General features: G+C 38.0%; 2 protein-coding genes across 3 annotated transcripts in view; one reads left to right on the top strand and one right to left on the bottom strand.

The window, feature by feature from the left end:
- Window positions 1–11: 11 nt before the first annotated feature.
- Window positions 12–13,564, bottom strand: LOC138331105 (DNA repair protein RAD51 homolog 4-like). Its single transcript, XM_069278564.1, has 9 exons — window positions 13,264–13,564; window positions 6,049–6,167; window positions 5,339–5,420; window positions 3,572–3,691; window positions 2,991–3,095; window positions 2,584–2,674; window positions 1,981–2,051; window positions 1,635–1,781; window positions 12–1,204 (listed from the first exon to the last, which is right to left on the bottom strand). Exons 1-9 carry the CDS (start codon window positions 13,405–13,407, stop codon window positions 1,133–1,135), a joined length of 951 nt encoding a protein of 316 aa, XP_069134665.1. The 5' UTR covers window positions 13,408–13,564; the 3' UTR covers window positions 12–1,132.
- The window catches only part of LOC138331104 (serine/arginine repetitive matrix protein 4-like), a 131,310-nt gene continuing 119,878 nt past the window's right edge, over window positions 13,529–24,960 (top strand). For both annotated transcript variants that reach the window (XR_011209656.1, XM_069278562.1), the window contains exon 1: window positions 13,529–13,643. The gene's annotated coding sequence lies outside the window, so the exon portion shown is untranslated. The remainder of the gene's footprint in view (window positions 13,644–24,960) is intronic.

Below are 24,960 nucleotides of genomic sequence, written 5' to 3'. Positions count from 1 at the left end.
TGTAAATCTGTACCTATCTGATGTAAGGGGAAAATTGTGCAAAATCTGCCAAAATGTATAAATTAATGTGATGTTAAATTGTACATATTTTATACATTTTATAGACATATGATGAAAAAAAATTCTTGAGCTTGGATGAACGGGTATATATTACTGGTATTAATAGAGAATTTATGTCTTATGCACACAAAAAATTTGATTATATGAAATTTTTATGAAATGCATGCTTGCTCAAGAAGTAATTAAGGTTGGCTGAAAAGGCTTGTATCTATTACTAGATGTTTGATTTTCTGGTCTTATCTATTGCTTTATAGTTGTATTGTTCTTCTGCAATTATTGGTTGTAATAGGATGACTAATCGTATCTGACAGTAAATCATACATAATTGTTTTTAGAAACAATAGTGCCTTGTCTAACTAGAGAAATAAATAATCTAGTCAACAGCTGTGTGTCTGTGTATTTGTTTTATGATAATTACTGTAGAGCTGGTTTAATTTTGATAATTTTTTATTTAACAAAAAAAAAAATAATAATAAAGAAAAAAAGAGAGAATATTGAATTTAAAAAAATTTAAATTAATTTATCAATGTTTCACAGATAAAGTTGTTTTCGTCATAACAATTTTCCTGCCAAATTACCAAGTTCCGTTTCATCTGTTATATGGCAGTCACTATATATGGAAATTTCCAAATTTCATTCCATTCATTTACCAAGAAGACCAGCATTAGACCTGTTTCTAGACTAGACAGTGCAACATTGTTATAAACAAGAGGCTACAACCAAATGATTTAATGGCCTTCATGATAAACAATTAGAGTCATTTAAGGACATGCCAGGATTAGGAGGTGGAGGAAAGCCAGAGTACGGGTACCCAGAGAAAAACCACCAACCAACAGTCAGTACTTGCCCCAGATAGGATTCATGCATACGCATGACCAAGAGCTGGAAGGCTTGTGGTAATATGTTGGGATATATGAACCACTCGACCACATGTACCATGGTCCATTTATCGAGGATTCTTGGATACTCATGTCACCAGCAGTCAGGACTCCTGTTACTGGGTTTGATCCTCGGGTTGGATGAAGTTCAGACATGATATCGTTAGTCTTTACGGTACAGGCTGGTGGTCAGATCAACTTGGATCAGCCTGACTTGGTAACACCCCACCATCTGTTATCACACAACTGACACTGGTGTTTGTTTGCTGAAACAGGACAGAATATATTACTTACCAAATGGTAAAACTTTGTTTGATAAAATTCAGTTACATCGTGTATTAGCAGTTTGTACAGATATGTAATTTCTAAGATACAAAATTAATTCCGAACTTGTTAAACTTGGAAGACTCTAGGCTGTGTAATTTACCTGTTTTGTTGGTCTAAATGAAGTTCACTCAAATACTCTGCTTATTCAAAATTTCACTAGGATGGTCACACTGACAGAACTCCCGAGTTAACAATTTTGACTTCTGGCCTCAATTTTCTCGGGCCCTCTCTTCGTTAATACCATGAGGCCCCGATTAAAAACATCATACTTTCTATGCACGTTTATCTAGACAAGGGAACACAGCCTTATGCCACATACAGTGGGGGACTTAAATTTACTAATTCAATACAGATTTTAGTGACAATTACCATTTTTGAACTTTTGACTAATGAGATCTCCCGTTGGCCATTAATAGGAGTGATGATGATTCGTGTGTTCGGGACATGAGACCAAGTTTTACCCAGGCCGGGTGTTCTGGCTCTATCCCAATTTCCACCTACCATATTATTGGTGATCTATAAAGAAAAGGAAGTGTAGTTCATTGTCTTCATATACTGCTGAGTTATCTGCCCTTGATATAGATTGTGACGTGATTAGTCTGTGTCAATTTCTTGAATTGTAATGACATTACATTCACAAACATAGGATGTAGCTATCCATACCTTCTTTCAAGGGCATACAACTCAGAAATGTGCAAAGATAGAAGATCATTACCAAAACAGCTATAGAACAGTCGACAGCCAGTTGTTTTAGCTTCCTGGACAGAGTCACCATCAATCCATGTCCTACAACATCAGGTAGAGGAGATGTCTTTTACATAACCACAAAAATATCCAAAATAAAACCATCTTAATCTCCAGTGATAAAAAATTCAGAAGATACACACTTCAAAACTGGTAGTAATGCATGCGATTCAGACATGAATTTTCACCAAAGATTCAATTTTCACCAAAGATTCAAAAATCACCAAAGATTCAAAAATTCAAAGATTTAAAATCTGATATGAAGTAAATAAAGTGTACATGTACATGTATACAGGTAAATATGATGACTTGTTACACTTTTTAAAAGTCTTTTTTTATAGGTTTGAGTGATAATCGAGAAATAGCCTGTATGATATGGCTGTTGCTGATTTTCGACCAGTTATGTGAAATAACGCAATGATCATGATATGTGTAATGATTACTGTAAAACAGCTTTCCATTTTGGAAATCACAGCATTTTGATACTAAACGGTAGATAGTTGACTTCCACATAAAGCAGTATAGATTATGGGGTATAGATTTAACATGTATGAAATAGATCTATCAGACCTACCATCCATCTGCTGACCTCCCAGTACTGGGTTTATTACAGACGCTATATTATCTACAACAAGTAACTTCATGTCGCTATAGAAACCATCAGTCTGAAATGAAAATACATGTATTTTCATAAACCATTCATCCTAATCAAATTTAATGATTTCTCATTAACTACACTCTCACTGCGAATTTTAATTTTGTGATTTAGAGTCGTATGTACCAGTCAAACGTCAAATGGCAAACTTGTCCAGGAGATATCCAGTATGCCAACTTTTGATTTTAATTTTATTACAAAATTACAACATGAATATGTATGTAATATTCATTGACGGTAACAATAAATTTATTTAAATATCAGTGTTTTATTTATGACACACTAGCCAATATTTCCACCTTAAAACTATTACACAGTAACAGTACCTGTTGTAATATTTGACATCGGAGCTTCTCAAGTTCCGACAACAAGGCAAAGATGTCAAACGTTTGTTGGCATCGCATTCTCTGGAATGTAGACTCCTCTATTTCCTGAAATTAGATGATGTAACTCTTAACTGCTTGTATATTAAATGACTATAAATCAAGCAAGTATATGAGTGTCCATTTAGATGGCATTATTATTAGTTAATTTAACGTTTCCTTTTTTAGACTGATAACTAATTAAGTATTTGAAATAAACCATTTTTGACTGTTCAAATTCAGGATAACATTGCTCTTTCTCTGGACAGAGATATTCACATAATACTCAGCAAGCCTCATGTTTGACAAATTAACTGTTTAATCCCTTGGTTGAACCTCGATTGTAGTAAGATACTCAAGCTGTGAAACACTCGGCAATTTTGACAACCTATGAATCTTCTTCCTTGGTTGAGATTCCCTTTTCTCAACAAACAGGTTGTCTTGACTTGGGTAAGATAGAGACTCTAATCTTACCCTCACCAGATATTTGTCCAGGTTAAGAGAATTTATTGTCTTGAAAATTCTCCTCCTATTAACAAGATTACCTGTCCAGAATGTTCTGCTATCTGTAACACTCTCTCAGCCATTAGACTTCCATTTGTATCAATGTAGTATACATTCTGTTTAGCTCTACAAATCACAGCACTGGCGCAGGTCATACAAAACTACAACGGAAATAGGTCAAATGGAATTACAACTAGGTCATACAGAATTACAACAAAATCAGGTCAAATAGAATTACAATTAGGTCATACAAAACTACAACAGCAAAAGGTCAAATAGATTTACAACTAGGTCACACAGAATTCCAGCAAAAATAGGTCAAATAAATTTACAACAAAAAAAGGTCAAATAGAATTACAGCTAGGTCATACAGAAATAAAACTAAAACAGGTCAAATAAAATTATATGCAGGCAAACAAAATTACAACAAAGAAAAAAAAAGGTCAAAACGAATACAAGTAGGTCATATAAAACTACAAAAAAATAAGTCAAATAGAATTACAACTATGTCATACAAAACTACATCAAAAATAAGTCAAATAGCTATAGATTTATAACTAGGTCATAAAAACTACAAAAAAGTAGGTCGTAGAGAATTTAGGGCTGCCGCGATACGGCAGAAAGCGTACCACGATATATTGTGATACACAACAGCTGTCTTGTGATATGTATTGCAATATTCTGACCTTAACATATGTGGTGTTTTATTTTGTATATATTCCATAATAAAAACACCCTTTACATTATACAAACATACAGTGCTATGTTATGTTAGTTTTACATCGATTTCAACCATGTTGTTGAGTAACAAAATGTTCAAATGTGAGGTTTTTGTAAAAATTACGAGTCTGTGAAAAAGACTAGGCTACAGTCGTTGGTAACCTTATAATGCAATATCTAAACATGATAGTGTCTGCAAATATTTTACACTTTTGAACCTAAATAATGGAACAAATTTACATACAATTATCCTGGCCAAAATACGCTTACGATCGTGATTAAACTTCAAAGGGAGCTGATCGGCTTGCAGTGTTGTTTTGACACGTGTAGGAATTCGAAAATGGGGCGGACGATGAAGCCTGAAATAGCTGGCAAAATCCCTGCAGCCAATGTATTCACCGGGCCTTAAATGTGTTTAGAGAATTACATATTCCGGTATTGTTGATTGATGGAGCGAATCAACTTGATAATATTTCAGAAACTAGCCTAATGTCATATTGTTTATATTCAACGTCATGCAAATGTTTGAATCATTTGAACATTATACACGTTAGTTACAAACGTTTGACCGACATCGGAATCAAATGAAAACGAAAGGGATACCCACATGGCTTCATATTATCGGAAAGGAAAACAAATACAACTTGCTGGTTTTGTTTTAATGACAGGATGTTTTAATCATATCAAATTAATGAAATTATGATACAAAGAAAATATATCGTTAAAAACCGGTACAGGTAAACTGTATCGCGGTACAATATTTTTTTGGTGGTGTATTGCAATACCCCGATATACCGGTTAACCGCGGTAGCCCTAATAGAATTTCAACAAAATCATATAAAACTCTTAACAAATATTGGTAAATAAAATTACAACTACATTATACAGAATGACAACAAAAGCAGGTCAATTATAACTACAACAAGGCCATACAAAAATTGAATGACAACAATTAGGACAAACAGAATTAAACTAGGTCACAGGATGTTAAACTTATCAAACCATTTGTGTCATAGGTAAAATACGATAATCAACCAGATTTTGTTTTCCTTTTGGCTTTATGATATCATTTTAATGTAAACATTTACCTGTGTTTTACCTGCTGCAACCTCCCCTGCTATTTCAGTTATCTCCCCTGTATAAAGTCCTCCATCTAATAGATCATCAACGCTGAAATTATAGACCAAAATTTCATCATCAAATGTCAATATATAAATATAAAATTGACCTACTTTTTGGTCTACATTTATTAATATATGTAAATTAAATAAGAAATTCTTGTAAGTTTAGCATACAAAATAAATTCTGAAACAGTCCTATGTGTTTTCTAATTATCATTTGGTAGCATTTGTGTCACATTTTTGTAAAAATTCATTGGCATTGAGGTATTCTTATGTTACAGTGCTTAGTGAAATTTACCTGTAATTCTTTGTTCTAAAGATATCAATATGTACATGTTGTGATATGTTACCAAATCTGAATAAAATCCATATGTACATATCTACATACAGGCATAAGATCCAAGCCTTAGAGTATTGAAGATATGGATTTTAATCTGATTGCAATATACAATGTACTAAAAAATAAGCATCCTTCTCTTCAAGTTTATTTCCATAGAATGACAAATGCACAATTTTGTCTGTTTGATGATTTGAAAGTCTGTCAACTTGAAAATTGAGAAAAATATGTATTATCAATAATCTTTTCTACTAGTACACTCTATGTATATGGTCGATTCATACTTTTCTGAAGTCCAAACAATAAGGAATCTGCCTTTAGGTATTATAGATACCAGTACCTGTAACAACCTGTAGTTAATATAGAGATGGATGCCATTGCTGTTTCATACAAATCTTTTCCACTGACTGGAAACGATGCAGTCTGGGCCAACAGTACCCTACGCAAAGCCAGCATCTCCTATAAGATGTAAAAAAACTATAAACATATAGTACAATACTTTACACAAGACTAGCACCTCCTTTTTAAAAAAAAAGTACTAAAATAACTAAACTATCTGAGCATTAATTGTTAAATATATTAAGTTCTGATATATATCATTGCAATTATTGGGAGGGCCAAATAAAAAACATTCTTGTTTCTGGTAACATCCTTTAAAAATGAAGGGTTGGTAGATAGATTTTTTTTTTTTTAAAATATTTTTTCTCTTTATTCCAGTTTCTTGCAGTGAAAAACTGAAATAGACTTTATTCAACCTTATATATTCCATGGAATTCATTCCCAGGTTATTATTGATGTCTTAAATTTCCAGAATTTGTACTCATATTCCTGATTATGTGCAAAAAAAAAAAAAAAAAATGAGGATGTTATTTGTATGTTTAAAGGCCCACTACCTTTCCGAAACGGCTTTTAATTTTCAAAATGGGAATGTAAAACAAGATCGATAATTTTGTAGAGTCTTAAAAATTAGTAACTTACCGTTAATAATACATTTATAATCACCTTCTGAACGATTTGATTAAAATAAATAAAATGTTTATTTTCATAGCGCGGGTTGTATTATGTTTCCCGCCGTCGTCCTAAATACCGCGCAGTAGTTGACTATCATTGAGCCTGACGGCAAAACAGCAAATTGACTCTCCACTGTTTTCATATATTACACAGTAAATCTTGCATATGTTTGGTGTCGTAACTAAATGATAATTCAACACTTTCCTTCTTATAAAGTCTGTTCTTTACTCAAAGGATGAAATACTTTTCCATCATGACATATACATTGAACATGCATGTATATTTTACAGGTATTCAGAAAATAACATATTAACTACAACATAAATCAACTTATGAAACAACATAATTATAAAACAATGATTTAAACAAGTTGCAGATTACAAAAAGTACATCCCTCCCCCCTCAGCAGAAAAATTCAAAACATGGATATACTGAAGGAATATGGAAAAAGGATGACGGCTACCTGAAGCACACAAAGATAATAGTTAGTTATCTCCTCCCCCAAGGGCAAGTTTTTATGGGACATATAAAACTGAAATAATAGTCTTGTCCTGAAGTCCACATGCACATGTATGAGAGTTAATATCACGACGATGAATCATTTGGTACAACTTCTGCACTATGACGAGGTCCCGTGTGGTTCCAGTTCCTTTATACCTGGCTTGTTGTGTGGCTGAAGTCGAGAGAGAGCTCGTGGGTACTCGCGTTACAACTGGCTCAATTTGCTGAGGGATGTTGTCATGGTCACCTGTTGTATTAAAGTTTAACCGACGTGGTGTTGGTGGGAGAGTGGCCCCCTGTGACGGTGTTGTCATGCTACTCATAGGAGCCGGTGTCCCGCGCACATGTGGTGAAAGTTGGGGGAGTGGGGCCGGTGGTGATACAGGAACCGTGGCCTGTGTCGTCCGTGGAGGCGGCGATTGGTCACCTTGTCGTCGTGGGGCTGCAGCTGCAGACGGAATTTCATCGAAGGGCAACATCACCTTAGATGGCCGTACGTCTGATATGGGTGGCGAATACTGCGGCATAAGGCGAGCTGGTGTTGAAGGGAGTGAACTTGCAGAGATGCTGACGATTTCGTAATGTCACTCTACCGGTGCCATCCACTCGAACCACGTATTGATGAAACTGACGTACTTGTACAACAACTCCTGTTCGCTCCCATCGGCGAGGGTTTTTGTAGGTACACGTTGTCTCCGACTTGAGGGGTGGAAGCTGGTGAGTATGCTCTTTCCACCGTTCGTGTTCTCTGGTGTGGCGGCGCGCGAGAGCCTTCTCCCGATGGGACATTAATTCCGTCCACGGTCTCATGGGGAGTATCGACCCATCGGTATTGGGATGGCATCACGAATGGGTCGACCAAACAATATCAACGCTGGAGATGCCTTCGTTTCGGGGTCAATGGAGTTCCTGTAAATCAACAGAGCCCCTCTGAAACTTGTCCACGTCAAGGATCCGGGATGCGTTGATATTGTCCATTGAGCATCCGTTTGATCGTCTTAACAGCCAGTTCAGCCCTGCAATTGGCATGAGGATTCGCCACCGAAGAAATCCTGTGTCGGACACCCCAGTCTTTAAGAAACACCTGGAGTTTTCCTGCAGTGAACTGTGGACCACCATCAGACGTTAATTCCTCGAGGATGCCAAATGTTACAAATGTCTCACGCAGCCGCTTAACCAGACCATCTGCACCGGACTCCGATCTAAACACCATCGGCCAATTAGAGTATCTGTCAACAATCACTACAAAGTCCTTGCCATTGTATGTGAAGTAATCACTACAGATTTTTCTGAAATGGGTAGTACCGGGGGCGTGATTTCAGCTGGCGGTTGCATTGGGTTGGACTTGGCCATCTGATGGCAAGTGAAACATTGATCCCTAACTTTGGCAATGTCGATCGTGATGATTCTGGGCCAATACACAGAGTCAACTGCACGCAGCACGCATAGCACAAAACTACCTGATGGGGCTGCATGAAGAGCCTCGAGTATAGGGTTTTTTCGTAGTACCGTCGGAATAAGCACGCGCTGGCCCATAAGAATAACACCATCCACAAACACACAGACGAGACGAGAAACGATTGTATTGTCCGTAGTGCCAAGTTTTAGGTAATGGATGAGGTCGGCGAATGTGGTGTCATGAGGCATTGCCTCCCGAACCATGTCCCACGTGACCACTGTACCGGCGGAGGAACAAAGCAGTAAGTGGTGGCAGCAACGTGAGGAGAGTCATCAGCCAGTATCTACATCCTCACTTAGTTGACAAAGGCTATGTCGAGAGTGTCGTGTAGAGGAACAAATGGCTCGATCTCCAAATCCAGATCTTCCGGTTCACCAGGCAGGTGTAACTGATCCGCTTTGCAAGCAGGGTGTCTAGAGGCGGCATCGGGACCTTGATTCTTCTTTCCAGAGACATGCACCACTGTGAACCTGTACCCGAGCGTTTTTTCCTTGAGGTTGAGGAGGCGTCTGTTAGAGATGTCCGCGAGTGATCGATCATTCAGTATTTGGAGGAGCGGCTTGTGATCGGTTGCTACGAGGAGGTCTTTGCACCCCAGGACGTAGTACCGAGTCTGGTGTAGTGCGTAAACAACAGCCAATGCTTCACCTTCAATTGGGGCGTAGCGGCTTTCTGCAGGGTGTGTGAATCTGCTGCCAACTAGACACTTATTTCCAACCGTCGAGGGCAGCAAGGCGGGAGTCCCTTTTCGTGCACCAAGCGAACTCTCCTGCAACAGGAGGAAGCCTATCCCGTCAACAGACCATCGGTGGCCAATCATGTAGGTCCTGGTTTAGAGTCAAACAGACACACACCTTCTTCATTATCCTGAGAGATGACTTCTTTTTGACCGACGGAACCGTTGAACCAGCTCATCTGTTCCCAGAACACAAACTTGTGGAGTGGACGGTTATATGAATAAAAGCCTCGATGTTTCATCTGTATTTGTCCAAGGCGAAGGCGTATGCAACCCTTGTTATTAGTCCGAACCAACTCAGGCGCCTGTGATGTCTGACGGTGTAGGGAAGTTCCTGATAGGGAGTCTAAGAACTTTGCCACTTGGTCGAATGATCGTTTGTGTGAACCTCGACAATCCCGCAAGTCAACGGTATCCTGGGCGAACTGGAATTTCTTGGATTGAGTGTGATGCCGTTGCGAGCACATAAGTCGAGCCATTCTCACGCCTGAAAGAATGCCGCTTCAATGGAGTCTTCCCACATGCATGTGTCATCGACGCATTTGACCTTATTCGGGAAGTCTGAGATTATGGCATCGAAGCGTTGGTTGTACGCATCACCACTCGCGAGAAATCCTTGCGGGGCCACCTTGTATCTATAGCGTCCCCATGGTGGTAATGAAGGTCGTGAAGTGTCTGTCTTCCTCTCGGGTGGGCACCGAGTGGTACCCATTCCAGGCATCTGTAACCGTTTTCTTGGTACCTTGTGGAATGCGGTCTGCAAGGTGAAATGGGCTGGGTACATGATGGGTTTGGCGGATGGAGTGTCGATTCTGAGGCTGTAAGTCTACGGTACGTCGTGGGGTTCCGTCGGCCTTACCAGTGACGACCATCCTAGAACACCATGTTTGTAGGTGTGTTTGGCGCTGACACTTCCAATACACCAATGCAGGCGTCACGTTGTAGATCGGCATACACTTTATCCTGCCAGTGAATCGGAACGATGGCTGGTTTATGGTCGCGACTGGCGTTGTATCAGGGTCGACATGGAGTTGTAAATGGCTCACCCTTCATCAGAGGTAGTGGCTGGTGCTCGCATACGTTGAAGGTGTAGACCCGTAGTAGTCAAGAATCCATTCTTAAAGGCTCTCGACATTATCCTCTGTTGCCTGGATCCCTGGCGGTAGCGAAGTAGGAAGTGGAGGAGGTTCACTACGACGTCTGGGGCACGAACACATTTCTTCCGCTGTGTCAGCCGCTGAAGCAGTTGCATCTCGTGATTGTGCAGTCTTCGGGAACTCTTCAGGAATGGCCCCAAGGGAGACCAACGCCTCTCTGCACAGGAAAGCTTTTTCCATGGTGTCAGATACATAGCAGAAAAGACGGGTCGATTGTTCAGATCCGTCAGTGTCTCTTGTAGAAATGTCAACTGCGACTGCTCCTATCACGCCAAGATCTTCTTTTATGGCTCCTCGCATGATTAACTTAACTGGAAGCAGGTCACGTTTCCGTACCCCCATCGTGTTGGCAGATTTGAGGGGTATAATAGAACTCTGACACCCTGTGTCAGCCACCATCGACATTGTCACTGTTTTAAGGTCAGATTTGTCTTTCATGGGATGTCCAAACGCCGCGTGATAGTCCGGTGAGGGTGTCATCTGAACCGATATCATTGGATGTGGTTTGGATGGACGGGAAATCCATTGTCCGTCGAACACATGATGGTCAAGCCTCGGGGCCTGACGTTGAGTCTCATGACCACGTTTTAGGAGCGTCTTGCGAGCAAGTGTTTGTGTTTGATTCACTGTCCTCGGTAGTTCTACACAGTTGATCGTAGACATAAGTGGCTTTATCCGTGTTGACATCCTGCGAAGATGTTCCTGATGCACGACTTTTTGAGTTCTTGCGAATTGTTTGTGATTGCGGACAAGCTCTCGACGACGCATCGCGATGACCCCAACTTCCACAAGTTGTACATTTACTGCACGATGATGTGAAGTGGCCTTTTCCTGAACACTTGCCACAAGTGAATGTCCATGCTTCACAATGTTGAATAAAAAATTGAATAATGTTGGGTGCAGAGTAATTAAACCCCATATATATTTCAACACATTAGCAATAGAGAGGTTAGGGAGAATGGGTCCACACATCAGTTGAACAAATAATAGATGGAGTGCAAAGGAACTCAGGTCAGACCTTTCCTGATTGCTGGTGAAACACAGCATGTGTCCAACTACCTGGGCAATTAAAGGCTGGTTCATTGGTTATTGGACAGTAGTTGGCACATCAAGTAACTTATAGAAAAATTTGTCAAATAAATAACGTTTACCTTTGGACTGAAGCAAGGACAATACATTAAATGATGTAATTAACCATCCAAATACAGAACCACAAATGTGTCCATTTGCCTGTAGGCTTAATTAAAAAATGAATAAATGAAGGGTTCCAGTGATAATCATAATCTACATGGGCCTTAGATCCCACGAAGTCCTGGATTTACAAATTTTAAAAGGAGCCCAGGTTGAAATTTTTGGGAATTGGTATCTATAACACAATTGTGGGACCCATTTTTTCACAAAGCGCCACCATTGAAAAGGAGGTAAAAAACAAAATGTGACAAAAAAAATTGTAGATGAACACTGAGGGTCCAAAAAAGGGTTAAAATTGGGTAACCATAAAAAAATGCTTTTTTTTGGAATAATTTTATTTATGCCTATGGTTATCGGGTGAATTAATTGGATTAAATAAATTGTTGATTCCGTCACTCCAAAACCCCGCTTAGTACACAAACCGACCGTAAGGTAACGGTCTGAATTTACAAATTAATTGACTGGATAATTGGGCAATGGTCGTACATGAAGGGGTCAATTAGCGTTGGCTATGGTCTGAAGGATGCTGTACCCATCCAAATGATTATATTCTGTAATTAATAAAATATTTCCACAAATGAAACTGATTATAAGCAAGCCCCTTTTCAACCATTACCCCACAATACAATAATCGCAAATGACGATTTATGTTTTACTTTATATCAGAACAGTTTGATGAGAGGGTTCAATGTTATTCGCATAATTACTGTCCTTATATACCGTATTAAAATACTTCATATATTCCAGAAGTTATTAAACTCCTATATTATAGCTTCCGCACTTTAGCAATTAGGTTGATGTTTGGTTCACCACTTCAGTGAACAAATATAATGGGAGCTGCTGACCTTGAGTTCAGACCTCCAGATGCTGAAACCAGCAGTGTGACAATACCTGGGGCAAATCATAGGGCTGACTTCATTTGGTTATTGGACATCATGCCCCGAAACGTTATATATAGCGTCACGGCACGTAAAACTCTTCACTTCAGTTATTGGACAGTAGTTGGCACAGGTAACTTATAGAAAGGTTTTCAAATATTTACTTTTGGACTGTAAAAGCAAAGGGACAAACAATATATGATGTAATTTTACCATGCATATTCCAAACACAAAATGTGTCCATTGCCTGGAGAGCAATTAAATAATGAAGTAAATGAAGGGTCCATAAAAGGACCAAATTAGAAATAGATGAAAAAATCTTTGGACAATTTTAAAAACCTATGTGAAATAAACTGAAGGTCTGCAAAGGGAATATACAAAAGAATAGAAATTTGGTTGTTCTTAAAGCAAGCGATAAACGTTGTGGAATTTAATAATCTTTACATTGGTGTTTCATTTGATTCGATAAGATAAGTATTTGTTGAGAAAAACGGTTTTTATTACCGGTTCATAGGCGTGTCGCGTTTAGTAATGTAAAGAGACAGTCACGAATCCTTCTCACTTATAAATCCTTGATGTATACTATATATTATTGACAGACCATCAAACTCCTGTGGTAAACCTTGTATGGTATTTCTGCCTTCTGTGACAGAGCCTCTGCGTCCGCTGTGATTAAGTCCAAAGTTGTCTTAATGCCGGCTTCTCTAAGCTGACCATGGACTGATTCTGTCAGAAACGGACACATTCCAATTCGTATAGCAGACATCTAAAATGATCCTGTAGTTATGTACTGCACCTTTCAAAATATTCCCGCGGAAATAAACACAAATATTGATTAGAGTAGTTTCCCTTGGAACAACAGGAAATGGCAAGCGCTTGTTGACTTCCGCTCACACATGCGTCAGAGAGACATTAGAACACAAGACGATCGATCAGCAACAGTACTTTCTTCGTAACATGCTAAAGATACAATGAAAACATAACCAGTGGAAATATCATTGCGTAAGTAAGCTCATGCCAAACGTCTGAAACATGTGAACAAGGAAATGTTAATTTAAAAAGAGTATACAAGCAGACCATAAATGAAACATGATGCTTGTAGCCATCGTTGTTTACAATTGAAATAATCAGCTGCTGGACCGGTCCGTGTCACAAAACCCCATTAATAAATATGTCCTTGTAACAGCATACATTTACATTAAAATCTAAGAGTACTTTTAAATCAGACATGTACCCCTAACTGCTGTTTAAAAAGCATGTCATATGAATTTCGAAAATGATTTGATATACTTTTGTACATGATGTAGTTATTCTGACAGTCGACATTTTAAATATGTTTTCTAAAGTTTGAATGTGTGTTATAAAATATCCATGCTTTAATGTCTCTTTGCTTTAATGCCCTGTCATGTTTCCGAAACAATAGTGCTGCAACGATGTGCTTCCCCCATGATATATATCACAATACCTGTCTATCAATATGATACGTATCACAATACTTGTCTATCAATATGATACGTATCACAATACTTGTCTATCAATATGATACGTATCGCGATACCTGTCTCACAATACGGTACATATCGCGATACTTGTCTCACAATACGATACATATCACGATACCTGTCTCACAATACAATACATATCGCGATACCTGTCTCACAATACGGTACATATCGCGATACTTGTCTCACAATACGATACATATCACGATACCTGTCTCACAATACAATACATATCGCGATACATGTCTCACAATAAATACGATACATATCGCGACACCTGTCTCACGATATGATACATATCACATTATTTATCAGTATTTGATACAAACTTTTCTAATCTTTATTTAATTGGATTTTGATTCAGGTGAATTATACTGAAAAATACTACCTCTACTTGGCACTACCAAAGCTTCAATAAAAGTGTTTTATATCGATTGACTAAAAAGATTTTTTTGTTTCTGTTTTGTAAAGAGCTCAGTGACCATTCTGTAAAATCCATTAGTGATGAAGAAAACAAAACAAAAGACTACAATTTTAACATTGATATAGATTCTTAGCAGCATCAGAGCTTTTGATTAAGTGGAAGATGCTTGGCATAATATTTTTACACATTTACCGTATATATTCATTGTGTCCTAGAGACGTTGTGGATTTTGACTGTAAGATCTAATCTATCAAATCTATGATTTAATCTATCAAAATTACTGTCTCCTGTGTAGAATAATAGGTACATTATGTTCACAAATAAAAATATTTGAAACTGTAAATGCCTTACGTAGATGCATATATAGTAATTGTATTGACTTAGAATCTACAACTGCAGAAACAATGTCCATCAATGGCGAATATCTTTGGTAGGAAGTATGGATAACCACTCAAAAAATCCTGATTTTGGTACTGGTTGGACGTACTGTGATATAGGGAAAAATACTGTGAACTGAACTGTGAAGTTTATACTGTGATATATCGTCAGACATCGCGAAAGTTAAAAAAGAAATGGCCTGACATTCAGACCGGTAAGGACTGTGAGTAAGCCGGACCGAACAAGATTTTGCCGGACCGAACATCAATGTGAATTTTTGAAGTAAACATAACTTCCTACTATAAGTATCATGGCAGCTGTTTTCATGATTATTTAATTTATCTTATGCAGTTTACATATTTGCCAGATCCAGCACCTGTGTAATACTTCAGAGACACCATTTCTACTGACTTCCAGTACTCAATAATTGCCGGATGGTCGGTCCTAACAGGATCTTTAAATAGGCGGTCAGAGTCAAATATTGCAGGACATGTCCGTCGGACCGGCAAATTTCGCGATGTGTGTATCGTCCCAAGGTTTATCGTTTCAGCACTACAAAACAAAAATAAGGAAGTTTATCAATAACAATTACAATGCAAACTGTCATAATTGAAGGCTAATATATAGCCAATTACAATACGAAACAATTAACACAATATTGTCTATGTTTTAAAGCAATGAAGAATCATTTTGTTTTCTGCTGTGGTGCTCTGGTAACTTTATACTGTCACCTAATTACTATAATATTAATTAGTATTAAGAGGATGCCAGAAAACATCAATCGACGCACATTATGGGATTTAATCATTTTTGTTAAAGAATCAATGATAAGTCAGTGTTCCAGATAAATTTTGGAGGGTTTGTAATACGTGGGTTTTAAGATGCCAAAACGACATGGGTAATGTACAATATATACTGTCGATTAGTTCCACCATCCAGTGATAAGACGTCATCTTTTGACATAAGTTTCGTGACCCTGTCAGTGATTTGTTTAAGTACATTTGGGGCAGAATAAAGGCCGCTTCCCCTACTGAAATTGCACTGTGTTTTCCCAATTTTATGTAAATATTTTCCCAAATAATGAAAAGCTGTCTAAAATATACATGTTTTAAGAAAAGCTGTAATAAGTGTTTTGACTAATAGAAAATTAAGGTACATGGCCCTATAAAAATTAAAGTAAGGACATCACTGTCCGTTTTCATAATCTGTCCAAACTATACTTAAGACTCATCTGTTTATTTATATTATAAATTAAATCATATAAGTTCCATAATGTCTAAACCTGATTAATGAACTAACTTTTAATGATGTATAATAAATACAATAACTGTTAGAAATGCTCCACCGCTGACAAATGGTAATTTTTCTCTATCAAAAACAGGAGCAGACGATTTAGTATTTTTATTATCCCCCGCCCAACGAAGTTGGCGGGGGATATACAAATGGGTTCCGTCCGTACGAATGGTTTCCGGAGCATAACTCTAAAACAAGAAGACATTCCACGAAACTTCATACACACATTGGTCTTATGGTCTAGTAGTGCCTTTTGCTATTTTTAGGTTTTTAGCCCACCATCATCAGATGGTGGGCTATTCAAATCGCCTTTCGTCCGTGGTCCGTCGTCCGTCCATCCTTCCGTCCTTCCGTCCGTCCGTCCGTTAACAATTCTTGTTACCGCTAATTCTCAGAAAGTGCTGAAGGGATCTTTCTCAAATTTCATATGTAGGTTCCCCTAGGACTCTTGTTGTGCATATTGCATTTTGGGACCGATCGGTCAACAAGATGGCCGACAGGCGGCCATCTTGGATTTTGATAGTTAAAGTTTGTTACCGCTATTTCTCAAAAAGTGCTGAAGGGATCTTTCTCAAATTTTATGTACAGGTTTCCCTAGGACTCTAGTTGTGCATATTGCATTTTGGGACTGATCGGTCAACAAGATGGCCGACAGGCAGCCATCTTGGATTTTGATAGTTAAAGTTTGTTACCGCTATTTCTCAAAAAGTACTGAAGGGATCTTTCTCAAATTTCATATATAGGTTTCCCTAGGGCCCTAGTTGTGCATATTGCATTTTGGGACCGATCGGTCAACAAGATGGCCGACAGGCGGCCATCTTGGATTTTGATAGTTAAAGTTTGTTACCGCTATTTCTCAGAAAGTACTGAAGGGATCTTTCTCAAATTTCATATGTAGGTTCCCCTAGGACCCTTGTTGTGCATATTGCATTTTGGGACCGATCGGTCAACAAGATGGCCGACAGGTGGCCATCTTGGATTTTGATAGTTAAAGTTTGTTACCGCTATTTCAAAAAAGTGCTGAAGGGATCTTTCTCAAATTTCATATACAGGTTCCCCTAGGACCCTAGTTATGCATATTACATTTTGGGACCGATCGGTGAACAAGATGGCCGACAGGTGGCCATCTTGAATTTTGACAGTTAAAGTTTGTTACCGCTATTACTCAAAAAGTACTGAAGGGATCTTTCTCAAATTTCATATATAGGTTTCCCTAGGGCCCTAGTTGTGCATATTGCATTTTGGAACCGATCGGTCAACAAGATGGCTTGGATTTTGATAGTTAAAGTTTGTTACCGCTATTTCTCAAAAAGTACTGAAGGTATCGTTTACAAATTTCATATGAAGGTTCCCCAAGGACCCTTGTTGTGCATATTGTTAATTGGGACCGATCGGTAAACAAGATGGCCGACCAACGGCCATATTGGATTTTGATTGTTAAAGTTTGTTACCGCTATTTCTCAGAAAGTACTGAAGGGATCTTTCTCAAATTTTATGTGTAGGTTCCCCTTGTACCCTAGTTGTGCATAGTACCTTTTAGGACTGATGCATAATGCCTTTCGGGACTGATCGGTAAACAAGATGGCCAACCGGCCGCCATCTTAGATTTCATTGTTGAAGTTTGTTACCACTATTTCTTAGAAAGTACTATAGCGATCTGTCTCAAATTTTATATGTCATGTGTTTGAAAAAGTTTGAAAAGCAGGGAAAAGATCCCTCTTTCCATTGTCAGACATAGATCTTTCTTTGGTGGGCGCCAAGATCCCTCTGGGATCTCTTGTTATTTTTGAATTTTTTTACGTGTCCTGGTTTCCGGAGCATAACTCTAAAACCAGATGAGATATTTCCACGAAACTTCATAGACACATTCTTTTTATGGTCTAGTAGTACCTTTTGCTATTTTTAGGTTTTCACTTTTTGCACTTTTTCCGTAACCATGGAAACATTGCTGAAAATATCATATTTTTGTACCAGGTTCGTTTCCGCAGCATAACTGGAAAACTGGTTGAGATATATGCACGGAACTCCATAGGCACATTAGTCTTATGGTCTAGTAGTGCCTTTTGCTATTTTAAGGTTTTCACTTTTTGTACTTTTTCTGTAACCATGGAAACATTGCTGAAAACTGCAGATTTTTGTGTAAGAATCGTTTCCGCAGCACAACTTTAAAACCAGCAGAGATATTTCCATGAAACTTCATAGACACATTGTTCTTATGGTCTAGTAGTGCCTTTTGCTATTTTTAGGTTTTCACTTTTTGTGCTTTTTTCTATAACCATAGAAACATTGTTGAAAATATCATATTTTTGTAGCAGGTTCATTTCCGGAGCATAACTCTAAAACCAGAAGAGATATTTCCACGAAACTTCATAGACACATTCTTTTTATGGTCTAGTAGTACCTTTTGCTATTTTTAGGTTTTTATTTTTTGCACTTTTTCCGTTACGTTGAAAACATTGCTGAAAATATCATGGTAAATGGTAAATGTTACTTTGCAAAACTCCACCCATCTTTGTGTATATAGTCTAATATAAATGTCAAGGCTGTATACCTGATTCAACAATTGCAGCCCCGCTCTACTTGAATTATACCATCTTTAGCTCAACTTCCTTTTTCCTGTTTTTTTCATACACATAGGTCTCCACAATCAAACTTACTTCAGCTTTGATATCTCCATTGGCGGGGGATCTGAATGACTATGTCCTTGTTCAGTTACAAAAGTTACTTACTTTACACCATTACCACCATCGAAAAGTTTGAGCTTCTAATTTTTTACTTCAAGATAAAAATATTAAAAATAATTAATTGCAACCCGAAAAAAATCCATGGCACTTTGTCCTTAGTATATGGAATGCAGTACTATTGCACATGCACCAGAAGCAAAATAAATTATTTCAAATTATTTTTTTGTGTTAATTAGACATATATATATACATGATTAAACACCAATTATTGTTCAAATGATGGTTATCATTTATGATCTGTCGGCGGTGGAGCATCTTTAATAAGATTCTTGTGTTGAATTGTAATAAATATTATAGGTGATTGATTCCAAACAAAGCAAATACGAACAAAGGAATTTGTTGCTGTACATGTGATTTACTGTACCATCTGTTGGTGTACGTGAGATTTAATGTTCCATCTGATCATTTTGAGGTGTCAGAGTTGCCTCCCTTCACCTAACTTTGCAATATGATATGTTCAGTAACAGCTGGCGTTTGATAGAGTCATAGATTATTTAGCTGTAAATGTTTTACAAAATATAACAAAACATAGGTTTTGAATAAATGTTTCTGGAAAAACCCATATAACATATGAGTGATGTGGAACATTCACTATTGATTATTGTATAGTGAATACATGTATATAGAAATGGTAAACACCAGATATTGGATAATAATTTGTATAAATGAGGGAAAGTATAGTAACAATGCATTTGTTACTTAATCCAGGGTTTTCATTATCTTTTAGGAGAGGCTGTACAATTGCAATTTCAGGGGGTACTTTTCTATACTATCTGTATCATATCTAATGTAATTTAGCCAAAATCAGGCGGTACCACATCTAGGTTTAACAGGCAAAATTATAAAAAAAAAATACATGACTACCTATGTATTTCTTAAACTAATCAGTTTTAGGTTCGTTTTATTACCCATAATTCAATTCTTTTTGTTGCAAGTTTTATATAACGTCAATAAGACGGGTGATCGGTAGTGACATGGGAATATAATCTGTTCTCTACTTAGTTTCAAACCAATTTTGATAAATTTAACAGAAAAGCAACAATAGCTGTAGCTATTTTTTCCACATTTCATTAACAGTATCTTTTTTTATCAATGTGTAGATACATTGTAGGCATCATTGTCAAGTACAAATAGTTTTAATAATATAAAATTATATAGTCTTCCGTCCATGTAACATTAGAAAAAATAAAATCTGACATATACGTGTACCAGCTAGGTAGTTACATTTGATGCAATGATGAACCTAAGTTACCAGATGTACTTGCAAGTAAAACAAAAAGAAAAGATTTAGGAAGAAAAGAAACAAAGATTGAAATTTGAATTCTTCAAAATCACTTTGTATTGCCTATTGAAAGTGATTGATAAGTTACTAAGAATTTACACAAGCACACAGGTATTAAATATCATGTACATGTAATTAAGATTTTAAAAAAAATGAAAAAATGTTAACTATATAAATATTATGATTTTATTTGGTATTTGAAGTTTGTATAAAGTTTACAGTAAAAGCACATCAATTTCTATGCCTTTTTCACTATCTAAAGGACACGAAATATAATATGTGAGGTGAATTTTTCAGCAATATAAACAGTTATTTCCCTTCCATTATAACTAGTATGGAAGCCATGGAAACAGTTCATATTATTAGCTCACCTGGCCCTTCGGGCCAGTGAGCTTATGTCATGGCGCGTTGTCCGTCGTCCGTCCGTCCGTCCGTCTGTCCGTCAACATTTCATTTAAATCGCTACTAGTCATAGAGTTCTGCATGGATTGTAACCAAATTTGGCCACAAACATCCTTGGGGGAGGGGGAACAGAACTTGTATAAATTTTGGCTCTGACCCACAGGGGCGGGGCCCAATAGGGAAAATAGAGGTAAATTCTTTAAATCGCTACTTGTCCTAGAGTTCTGCATGCATGTAACCGAATTTGGCCACAAACATTCTTGGAGGAAGTGGAACAGAACTTGTATAAATTTTGGCTCTGATCCCCCAGGGGCAGGAGGGACGGGGCCTAATAGGGAAATAGAGGTAAATCTTTTAAATCCCTACTAGTCATAGAGTTCTACATGGATTGTAACCAAATTTGGCCACAAACATCCTTGGGGGAAGGGGAATAGAACATGTATAAATTTTGGCTCTGGCCCCCTGGGGGCAGGAGGGCCGGGGCCCAATAGGGAAAATAGAGGTAAATTCTTTAAATCGCTACTTGTTTTAGAGTTCTGCATGGATTGTAACCAAATTTGGCCACAAACATCCTTGGGAGAAGTGGAACAGAACTTGTATAAATTTTGGCTCTGACCCCTTGGGGGCAGGAGGACGGGGCCCAGTAGGGAAAATAGAGGTAAATCTTTTAAATCCCTACTAGTCATAGAATTCTACATGGATTGTAACCAAATTTAGCCACAAACATCCTTGGGGGAAGGGGAACAGAACTCTTATAAATTTTGGCTCTGGTCCCCCGGGGGCAGGAGGGGCGTGGCCCAATAGGGGAAATAGAGGTAAATCCTTTAAATCGCTACTTGTCATAGAGTTTTGCATGGAATGTAACCAAATTTGGCCACAAATATTGTTGGGGGTAGGAGAAGAGAACTTGTTTAAATTTTGGCTCTGACCCTCCGGGGGCAGGAGGGGGGGGGGGCAATAGAGGAAAATTCTTTAAATTTGCAATTTCTCCTAGAGTTCTGCATGGATTGTAACCAAATTTTACCACAAACATCCTTGGGGAAGGGGAACAGAACTTGTATATATTTTGACTCTGATCCCCCGGGGGCAGGAGGGGCGGGGCCCAATAATGAAAATAGAGATAAATCCTTAAAATCGCTACTGGTCATAGAGTTCTGCATGGAATGTAACCAAATTTGGCCACAAACATCCTTGGGGGCAGGAAAACAAAACTTGTATAAATTTTGGCTCTGACCCTCCGGGGGCAGAGGGGGGGGGCCAATATGGGAAATAGAGGTAAATCTTTTAAATCGCTACTTGTCATAGAGTTCTGCATGGAATGTAACCAAATTTGGCCACAAACATCCTTGGGGGAAGAGGAACAGAACTCGTATAAATTTTGGCTCTGGTCCCCCGGGGGCAGGAGGGGCGTGGCCCAATAGGGGAAATAGAGGTAAATCCTTTAAATCGCTACTGGTCATAGAGTTCTGCATGGAATGTAACCAAATTTGGCCACAAACATCCTTGGGGGCAGGAAAACAAAACTTGTATAAATTTTGGCTCTGACCCTCCGGGGGCAGAGGGGGGGACCAATATGGGAAATAGAGGTAAATCTTTTAAATCGCTACTTGTCATAGAGTTCTGCATGGAATGTAACCAAATTTGGCCACAAACATCCTTGGGGGAAGAGGAACAGAACTCGTATAAATTTTGGCTCTGGTCCCCCGGGGGCAGGAGGGGCGTGGCCCAATAGGGGAAATAGAGGTAAATCCTTTAAATCGCTACTAGTCATAGAGTTCTGCATGGAATGTAACCAAATTTGGCCACAAATATCCTTGGGGGTAGGAGAAGAGAACTTGTTTAAATTTTGGCTCTGACCCTCCGGGGGCAGGAGGGGGGGGGGCAATAGGGGAAATAGAGGAAAATTCTTTAAATTTGCAATTTCTCCTAGAGTTCTGCATGGATTGTAACCAAATTTTACCACAAACATCCTTGGGGAAGGGGAACAGAACTTGTATATATTTTGACTCTGATCCCCCGGGGGCAGGAGGGGCGGGGCCCAATAATGAAAATAGAGATAAATCCTTAAAATCGCTACTGGTCATAGAGTTCTACATGGAATGTAACCAAATTTGGCCACAAACATCCTTGGGGGCAGGAAAACAGAACTTGTATAAATTTTGGCTCTGACCCTCCGGGGGCAGAGGGGGGGGGGCCAATATGGGAAATAGAGGTAAATTCTTTAAATCGCTACTTGTCATAGAGTTCTGCATGGAATGTAACCAAATTTGGCCACAATCATTCTTTGTGGAAGGGGAACAGAACTTGCATAAATTTTGGCTCTGGCCCCCCGGGGTAGGACGGATGGGGCTCAATAGGGAAAATAGAGGTAATTCCTATAAATCGCTACTTGTCCTTTGTGACCAAATTTGGCCATAAACATCCTTGGGGGAAGAGGAACAGAAATTGTAATATGAATTTAAGGCAAAGCCTCATAAGAGTGCAGCTACATGTAAAATGTAAATATAGTTAGGATTGTAACCTCAGAATGAGATTAAAACTGTTTAAACTTGTAGTCCGATCATTGATTTTTATTAAATGCTATTCTTCAATACCAAGGGGTACTGGAATGTATTGGATCTTTATGCTTACACACATGTTATGGTTAGTAGAGCTTCACTCTACGCGGCCTTCGGCCGCGCAATGAGCTGCGCTCTTATAAATTTTGGCTCTGACCCCCTTGGGGCAGGAGGGGTGGGGCCCAATAGGGGATTTAGTGGTTAATATTAAAATTCCTTCAGAAAAGAAACAATGAACCTGTATTCAGAACATTACTTGGCATTACAAACCAGGTGAGCAATACAGGCCCTCTGGGCCACTTGTTTTAATGACTAATTCAGTAATTAGAATTACCACATAGCTTAATTTATACCTTGCATTATCATTTATGCTGAAATCAGTATATCTGAAATAGTCCACTTATGTATAAAGAATTGGAAACAAATATACCCTTGTGTTCAATAATTTTGAGAAACTCCTACTTTAAACTTGTGACACTTAATGAAACTGGTTGTTAAAAATGACATAAAACAAAATAAGCTTAGCCTATATAGATTATCCTGTAAAAACTGGCCAAAAGTCGATAGCATAACAATGTACTAGTAGCATCCCTATAGGGTGTGGATAAAAAATATACAGATACAAATGGTTTGGATATTGATAGCCCCCTGGTACTGCCTGAAGGATGGAGCAAAAAGGGATCAATTTGGCTACCGTATTCAACCTAATAAGCGCCCATGTCTAATTAAGCACTTTTTCATTTTTTCAAATTTCATAAATGTCCTGGGCGCTTATTGGTTCGAATACAGTATTTCCATATAAACATCTTCTTCTTAAAAACTATAAAGCATTAGATAGCAACATCCCTGTGGTGTGGGGAAAACTATATATGTACAAATGATTAGGGTGAAAAATTGTACAAATTGTTAGTTCAAACACCTGAGGGGTAGTCGAGAGGCAAAAGTGGTCAGTTTGGCTACCATGTTAAGTACAGCTTTGTCTGAAACTGCATGAGCAATGACTATTACTCACATTTGACTGAACACTATTTCACCTGTAAGGTTTTGTGATGTTGAGAATTTACTAAATAACCAGATGCACTACAGGTCCTCTAGGCCTCTTGTTTATATCTTGCCTTATTTTAGATTTCGATCAAACATTGGTAGACTAATTCACTGCAAAATCTACCGCCTCATTTACCGACTTTGACGAGGTATTGACAGCAGTGAAATGTGAGTTTTATCGTCATGAACAGCGGAGATTATGACCTCATCACTGTATAATGACCACAGAACAGGATCGAGATGATTTTTTATTACGAGATCAAAAATATTTGACTTCAATATAACAAAGATTATGACACTATAGTATGCCAGTAACAGAATGGATCTGCAATAAATTTTATCTTCTAGCTGTTTTTATTTCCCTGGGATATTTTGGTGTAGAAATTTATATATAGCCTGATAATAATACAGAGATGATATTACCCTACATCCAGGATTTCTGTAGTATTGATGTGACTTTGTGTGTCAAGAATATCTGCTCGATCTAAACTACATTAGCTGGTTTGAATTACTGGTAAAGACAGGTGTACACATAATGGAAATATCGTCAAATTTGACATTAACACTGGAAGATAAGTGATAAACATGGACTTTATTTATTGTGGATAATTTCACTAAGTCAACTTTTAAAGTTTTTGTGGTGTACTAGTAATAATTTTCACACTCATGTCAAGATTTGCACAAGCTTAAGG

This window comes from Argopecten irradians, chromosome 9, assembly GCF_041381155.1.
Source record: "Argopecten irradians isolate NY chromosome 9, Ai_NY, whole genome shotgun sequence".
NCBI classification, from domain to species: Eukaryota; Metazoa; Mollusca; class Bivalvia; order Pectinida; family Pectinidae; genus Argopecten; species Argopecten irradians.
The sequence above is the reverse complement of the archived record's forward strand: the minus strand, read 5'-3'. Positions and strand labels throughout refer to the sequence as shown.

Coding starts and splice junctions, on each gene's coding strand:
- LOC138331105 (XM_069278564.1), bottom strand. CDS start 13,407: ATGTCTGCTATACGAATTGGAATGTGTCCGTTTCTGACAGAATCAGTC. Junction 6,168..13,263: donor AGGCAGAAATACCATACAAG/GTTTACCACAGG, acceptor TACATCTTATAG/GAGATGCTGGCTTTGCGTAG. Junction 3,692..5,338: donor TTGCAGCAGGTAAAACACAG/GTAAATGTTTAC, acceptor TTTCCGTTGTAG/TTTTGTATGACCTGCGCCAG.